Here is a 7,598-nt window from a genome sequence, read left to right on the forward strand (position 1 = left end):
ATCCTCATATCTTACTGACACCTTAGTTCTCTGGGAGGAGCTTTACATTGCTTTGTGCTTTGTGTGTGTGTGTGTGTGTGTGTGTGTGTGTGTGTGTGTGTGTGTGTGTGTGTGTGTGTGTGTGTGTGTGTGTGTGTGTGTGTGTGTGTGTGTGTGTGTGTGTGTGTGTGTGTGTGTGTGTGTGTGTGTGTGTGTGTGTGCGTGTGTGTGTGTGTGTGCGTGTGTGTGTGTGACTGATAGATGTGTGGGTGCAGGTCTGTGTGAGTCATTGATACTTTACTTAGATGAATAACAGAACAACAATAGCAGCCGCAGCAACCAACAATTCTTCCTCTAACTCCCTATGTGTCTCAAATAGCACTATATTCACTATATAGTAGTGTACTAGTAGTGCACTATATAGTAGTGTAGTATATAGTAGTGTACTAGTAGTGCACTATATAGTACTGTACTATATAGTAATGTACTTGTAGTGCACTATATAGTAGTGTAGTATATAGTAGTGTACTAGTAGTGTACTATATTGTACTGTACTATATAGTAGTGTACTTGTAGTGCACTATATAGTACTGTACTATATAGTAGTGTACTTGTAGTGCACTATATAGTAGTGTACTAGTAGTGTACTATAAAGGGAATAGGGTGTCATTTGGAACACATCCACAGTCCTCTAACTCAGTTATTAAATCAAAGCTGTAGAAAACTCAGCAACCTTGAAGTATAAGAATCAATTTCCCCGCAGGCCCACAAACTCAGTCTGTCTGCTCCTTGTGTTGTATAACTCAATTCCCTGTTGAACTACCCCGGCCTTCCAATCAGAATCTGATTTGAACCAAGGAAACCAGATCAATAGAATGACTAATGAATGAGTTGAGGTAATCAATTAAAAAGTAATTAGACACACTATGCACATAAACACAGATTGAATGCCCCAAAAACTCAGTGACCCTCCCTGTCTTCGTGGTTTAACACAATAGGTTTGATTTGGCTGCTGGGGAGCAAAGAGACCCCAGCTCTGCTAAAACCATTGACAACCATGTGTCATTTTCAAGGAATTGTTCAATAAATGTTATAACTATTTAGTTTTAATATCATCACATATTGAGCATAGTCAGAACCTCATCACTACTGTCTCTGATCTGGCAGACTCACTAAACACAAGTTCTTTGTTTGTAAATTATGACTGAGTGCTGAAGTGTGCCCCTGGCTATCCAATAATGCGAATAGCATGAGGTTATAAGTAACAGGAAAATGGATACGGCTAATGGCTGTATGCCTTGTATACTGTTGCTCAGGTTAGTTATCATTGTTTTAGTTCACAATGGAGCCCCTAGTTCTACTCTTCATAACCCTGATACCTCCTTTGTCCCACCTCCCACACATGCGGTGACCTCACCCATTACAACCAGCATGTCCAGAGATACAACCTCTCTCATCATCACCCAGTGCCTGGGCTTACCTCCGCTGTACCCGCACCCCACCATACCCCTGTCTGCGCATTATGCCCTGAATATATTCTACCATGCCCAGAAACCTGCTCCTCTTATTCTCTGTCCCCAACGCTCTAGGCGACCAGTTTTGATAGCCTTTAGCCGCACCCTCATACTACTCCTTCTCTGTTCCGCGGGTGGTGTGGAGGTAAACCCAGGCCCTGCATGTCCCCAGGCACCCTCATTTGTTGACTTCTGTGATCGTAAAAGCCTTGGTTTCATGCATGTCAACATCAGAAGCCTCCTCCCTAAGTTTGTTTTACTCACTGCTCTAGCACACTCTGCTAACCCTGATGTCCTTGCTGTGTCTGAATCCTGGCTCAGGAAGGCCACCAAAAATTCAGAGATTTCCATACCCAACTATAACATCTTCCGTCAAGATAGATCTGCCAAAGGGGGAGGAGTTGCAGTCTACTGCAGAGATAGCCTGCAAAGTAATGTCATACTTTCCAGGTCCATACCCAAACAGTTCGAACTACTAATTTTGAAAATTACTCTCTCCAGAAATAAGTCTCTCACTGTTGCCGCCTGCTACCGACACCCCTCAGCTCCCAGCTGTGCCCTGGACACCATTTGTGAATTGATCGCCCCCCATCTAGCCTCAGAGTTTGTTCTGTTTGGTGACCTAAACTGGGATATGCTTAACACCCCGCCAGTCCTACAATCTAAGCTAGATGCCCTCAATCTCACACAAATAATCAAGGAACCCACCGGGTACAACCCTAACTCTGTAAACAAGGGCACCCTCATAGACGTCATCCTGACCAACTGGCCCTCCAAATACACCTCCGCTGTCTTCAACCAGGATCTCAGCGATCACTGCCTCATTGCCTGTATCCGCTACGGAGCCGCAGTCAAACGACCACCCCTCATCACGGTCAAACGCTCCCTAAAACACTTCTGTGAGCAGGCCTTTCTAATCGACCTGGCCCGGGTATCCTGGAAGGACATTGACCTCATCCCGTCAGTTGAGGATGCCTGGTCATTCTTTAAAAGTAACTTCCTCACCATTTTAGATAAGCATGCTCCGTTCAAAAAATGCAGAACTAAGAACAGATACAGTCCTTGGTTCACCCCAGACCTGACTGCCCTCGACCAGCACAAAAACATCCTGTGGCGGACTGCAATAGCATCGAATAGTCCCCGTGATATGCAACTGTTCAGGGAAGTCCGGAACCAATACACGCAGTCAGTCAGGAAAGCTAAGGCCAGCTTCTTCAGGCAGAAGTTTGCATCCTGTAGCTCCAACTCCAAAAAGTTCTGGGAAACTGTGAAGTCCATGGAGAACAAGAGCACCTCCTCCCAGCTGCCCACTGCACTGAGGCTAGGTAACACGGTCACCACCGATAAATCCATGATTATCGAAAACTTCAATAAGCATTTCTCAACGGCTGGCCATGCCTTCCGCCTGGCTACTCCAACCTCGGCCAACAGCTCCTCCCCCGGCAGCTCCTCGCCCAAGCCTCTCCAAGTTCTCCTTTACCCAAATCCAGATAGCAGATGTTCTGAAAGAGCTGCAAAACCTGGACCCGTACAAATCAGCTGGGCTTGACAATCTGGACCCTCTATTTCTATCCGCCGAAACTATCCGCCGCCATTGTCGCAACCCCTATTACCAGCCTGTTCAACCTCTCTTTCATATCGTCTGAGATTCCCAAGGATTGGAAAGCTGCCGCAGTCTTCCCCCTCTTCAAAGGGGGAGACACCCTGGACCCAAACTGTTACAGACCTATATCCATCCTGCCCTGCCTATCTAAGGTCTTCGAAAGCCAAGTCAACAAACAGGTCACTGACCATCTCGAATCCCACCGTACCTTCTCCGCTGTGCAATCTGGCTTCCGAGCCGGTCACGGGTGCACCTCAGCCACACTCAAGGTACTAAACGATATCATAACCGCCATCGATAAAAGACAGTACTGTGCAGCCGTCTTCATCGACCTTGCCAAGGCTTTCGACTCTGTCAATCACCATATTCTCATCGGCAGACTCAGTAGCCTCGGTTTTTCGGATGACTGCCTTGCCCGGTTCACCAATTACTTTGCAGACAGAGTTCAGTGTGTCAAATCGGAGGGCATGCTGTCCGGTCCTCTGGCAGTCTCTATGGGGGTGCCACAGGGTTCAATTCTCGGGCCGACTCTTTTCTCTGTGTATATCAATGATGTTGCTCTTGCTGCGGGCGATTCCCTGATCCACCTCTACGCAGACGACACCATTCTATATACTTTCGTCCCGTCATTGGACACTGTGCTATCTAACCTCCAAACAAGCTTCAGTGCCATACAACACTCCTTCCGTGGCCTCCAACTGCTCTTAAATGCTAGTAAAACCAAATGCATGCTTTTCAACCGATCACTGCCTGCACCCGCATGCCCGACTAGCATCACCACCCTGGATGGTTCCGACCTTGAATATGTGGACATCTATAAGTACCTAGGTGTCTGGCTAGACTGCAAACTCTCCTTCCAGACTCATATCAAACATCTCCAATCAAAAATCAAATCAAGAGTCGGCTTTCTATTCCGCAACAAAGCCTCCTTCACTCACGCCGCCAAGCTTACCCTAGTAAAACTGACTATCCTACCAATCCTCGACTTCGGCGATGTCATCTACAAAATGGCTCCCAACACTCTACTCAGCAAACTGGATGCAGTATATCACAGTGCCATCCGTTTTGTCACTAAAGCACCTTATACCACCCACCACTGCGACTTGTATGCTCTAGTCGGCTGGCCCTCGCTACATATTCGTCGCCAGACCCACTGGCTCCAGGTCATCTACAAGTCCATGCTAGGTAAAGCTCCGCCTTATCTCAGTTCACTGGTCACGATGGCAACACCCATCCGTAGCACGCGCTCCAGCAGGTGTATCTCACTGATCATCCCTAAAGCCAACACCTCATTTGGCCGCCTTTCGTTCCAGTACTCTGCTGCCTGTGACTGGAACGAATTGCAAAAATCGCTGAAGTTGGAGACTTTTATCTCCCTCACCAACTTCAAACATCAGCTATCTGAGCAGCTAACCGATCGCTGCAGCTGTACATAGTCTATTGGTAAATAGCCCACCCATTTTCACCTACCTCATCCCCATACTGTTTTTATTTATTTACTTTTCTGCTCTTTTGCACACCAATATCTCTACCTGTACATGACCATCTGATCATTTATCACTCCAGTGTTAATCTGCAAAATTGTAACTATTCGTCTACCTCCTCATGCCTTTTGCACACATTGTATATAGACTCCCCCTTTGTTTTCTACTGTGTTATTGACTTGTTAATTGTTTATTCCATGTGTAACTCTGTGTTGTCTGCTCACACTGCTATGCTTTATCTTGGCCAGGTCGCAGTTGTAAATGAGAACTTGTTCTCAACTAGCCTACCTGGTTAAATAAAGGTGAAATAAAATAAAAGTATCCAGGCACTCCACAAAGCGTCGTGGCTAAGAACCTCCCTATGTTGGCCATATACCACAAAATCTCGGGCCTTATTGCTTAAATATATATTATGTTATATTACACATACAATACATTGATGTGTAAATAAGGTGAAGATGGTGTACTCACAGTTAGAAGGTATGTGTATGGCTCCTTGGCTGAGCTGGGGGGCGTGGGATAGGAGGAGAGAGAAGAGAGGGAGGAGGAGGATAGGGTGGAGGAGGAGAGGGGGGCGTCGCCCCCTACTGCCAACCTGATGTTGCTGAGTGTGAGGCATTGCTCACTGTCCCATCAAAGTCCCACCTGCTCAACACACACGTGAAACGCACACAGAGGGCAATCTGCACACACTCCTGCCGAGCGAGCGTGTGACTCTCTCTCTGTCTCTGTTGTCACGCCCGATGTTCAGCCAGAGTTTCTCTTCCTGTTCTTCTACCTTTTACTCCTGGTTTCCTTTGGCTCTCAGCCTCTCTCTCTATTTTCTCTCTTTTTCGCTCAGATCCACACCCTCCTGCAGTCTTCCCTAAAAGAAGGGGGAGAAGGGAGGGAGGTGGGGAGAAGAGAGGGAGGGGGACGGGAGCCTGTGTCAGAATAAGAGAAAAATGACCCTGCACCATGTGGTCAAGGCTAGATAGAGCCAGGAACACACACACACACACACACACATCCATGTTCATTCCTAGTTTAAAGACAACTCGCAGCAAAACAGCACATTAAGGTAATGACATAGATTTTTTTATTGATGTAGTTCTGTCCTTGAGCTGTTCTTGTCTATTACTGTTCTGCATTATGTTATGTTTCATGTTTTGTGTTGGACCCCAGGAAGAGTAGCTGCTGCTTTTGCAACAGCTAATGGGGATCCTAATAAAATACCCCAAAAATACCAGTGTCCATTATGGAAGGGCCAATCAGATAAGCAGATGGAGTCAACACCACAACAAGAGGGTGAACTAACAGACCATATGGAGCATAGACAACAGAGTTAGATTTATGAAGTGATGAGATGAAGTGATGAGGTGATGAAGTTACAAGGTGATGAAGAGATGATGTGATGAAGTGACGAGGAGATAAAGTGATGATGAGGTGATGATAAGGTGATGAAGTGATGAAGTGATGAGGTGATGAGGAGATTAAGTGATGAAGTGATGAGGTGATGAAGTGATGAGCTGATGAGGTGATGAGGTGATGAATTGACGAGGTGATGAAGTGACGAGGTAATGAAGTGACAAGGTGATGAAGTGATGAGGTGATGAGGTGATGAAGTGACGAGGTGATGAAGTGATGAAGTTATGAGCTGATGAGGGGATGAAGTGACGAGCTGATGAGGTGATGAAGTGACGAGGTGATGAAGTGATGAAGTTATGAGCTGATGAGGTGATGAAGTGATGAAGTGACGAGGTGATGAGGTGATGAATTGACGAGGTGATAAAGTTATGAGCTGATGAGGTGATGAAGTGACGAGGTGATGAAGTGACGAGGTAATGAAGTGACAAGGTGATGAAGTGATGAGGTGATGAAGTGACGAGGTGATGAAGTGATGAGGTGATGAAGTGACGAGGTGATGAAGTGATGAGGTGATGAAGTGACAAGGTGATGAAGTGATGAGGTGATGAAGTGATGAAGTGACGAGGTGATGAAGTTACGAGGTGATGAAGTGACGAGGTGATGAAGTCCCATGAAGATCAGTTGGTAGAGCATGGCGCTTGCCACGCCAGGGTTGTGGGTTCGTTTTCCATGGAAGAACAGTAGGAAAAAAGTGTGAAAATTTATGCTCTCTCTACTGTAAGTCGCTCTGGATAAGAGCGTCTGCTAAATTATGCTCTTACATAAGTGATGAAGTGTCATATCAGATAATAGACAGAACACAAATAGATATATAAAAGGACATTTGTAATTTGATAAAGTGGTGGAGCAACTCAATTGAACGCAAGTGGCTAGGCTACTTCTGTAGTTGTGTGGTAGTACGCATGTCGTAAGAGGAGAGAGAATGAGAGAAAGGAGAGGGGAAAAGTTGTAGGGTGGTAAAGAGAGGCAGAGAGGGATGGAGAGAGGAAGTGAAGGAAAAGAGGAGAGGAGGGAGATGAGTGAGAAAGAGAGAGGGCTACCCTGTTTCATGAGGGAGAGGAGAGGGGGAGATTATAGGGGGATAAAAAGAGGGGGAAGGAATTCTCTTTTTAAAATAAATACCATTCCATTCATTTTTGTATTTATTTTGTATCAATCAAACAAGTTATAACCACGTGTTGGATCATTTTCTATGTATTCCATTCCAGTCATTAAAATCAGCCTGTCCTCCCACCTCCCACCATTCTTCACTGATGCTGAACCTTTTCAACAATATCTGGCAACCAAAGAAATACATTACCATTCAAGGACTCCAAGCACAAAGACAATATATTTAAATCAACTGAGAAAGAATGGATTCAACAATATCTGGCAACCAAAGAAATACATTACCATTCAAGGACTCCAAGCACAAAGACAATATATTTAAATCAACTGAGAAAGAATGGATTCAACAATATCTGGCAACCAAAGAAATACATTACCATTCAAGGACTCCAAGCACAAAGACAATATATTTAAATCAACTGAGAAAGAATGGATTCAACAATATCTGGCAAAGGGAATAGAGACAGAAAAAATGATTCAGGACTTCCAACTCCAAACACTGAG

The 7,598-nt window shown here is 45.3% G+C and overlaps 1 protein-coding gene across 4 annotated transcripts in view; it reads right to left on the minus strand.

Moving 5' to 3' along the window:
- LOC112215235 (neural cell adhesion molecule L1-like) overlaps positions 1-7,598 on the minus strand; it is a 57,234-nt gene that overhangs the window by 42,927 nt on the left and 6,709 nt on the right. For all 4 annotated transcript variants that reach the window (XM_042299657.1, XM_042299658.1, XM_042299654.1 and 1 more), the window contains exon 2: positions 5,052-5,445. In XM_042299657.1, coding sequence (XP_042155591.1) covers positions 5,052-5,199 — 148 coding nt within the window. In that variant the 5' untranslated portion in view covers positions 5,200-5,445. The remainder of the gene's footprint in view (positions 1-5,051; positions 5,446-7,598) is intronic.

Source organism: Oncorhynchus tshawytscha, linkage group LG16 (genome assembly GCF_018296145.1).
Source record: "Oncorhynchus tshawytscha isolate Ot180627B linkage group LG16, Otsh_v2.0, whole genome shotgun sequence".
NCBI classification, from domain to species: Eukaryota; Metazoa; Chordata; class Actinopteri; order Salmoniformes; family Salmonidae; genus Oncorhynchus; species Oncorhynchus tshawytscha.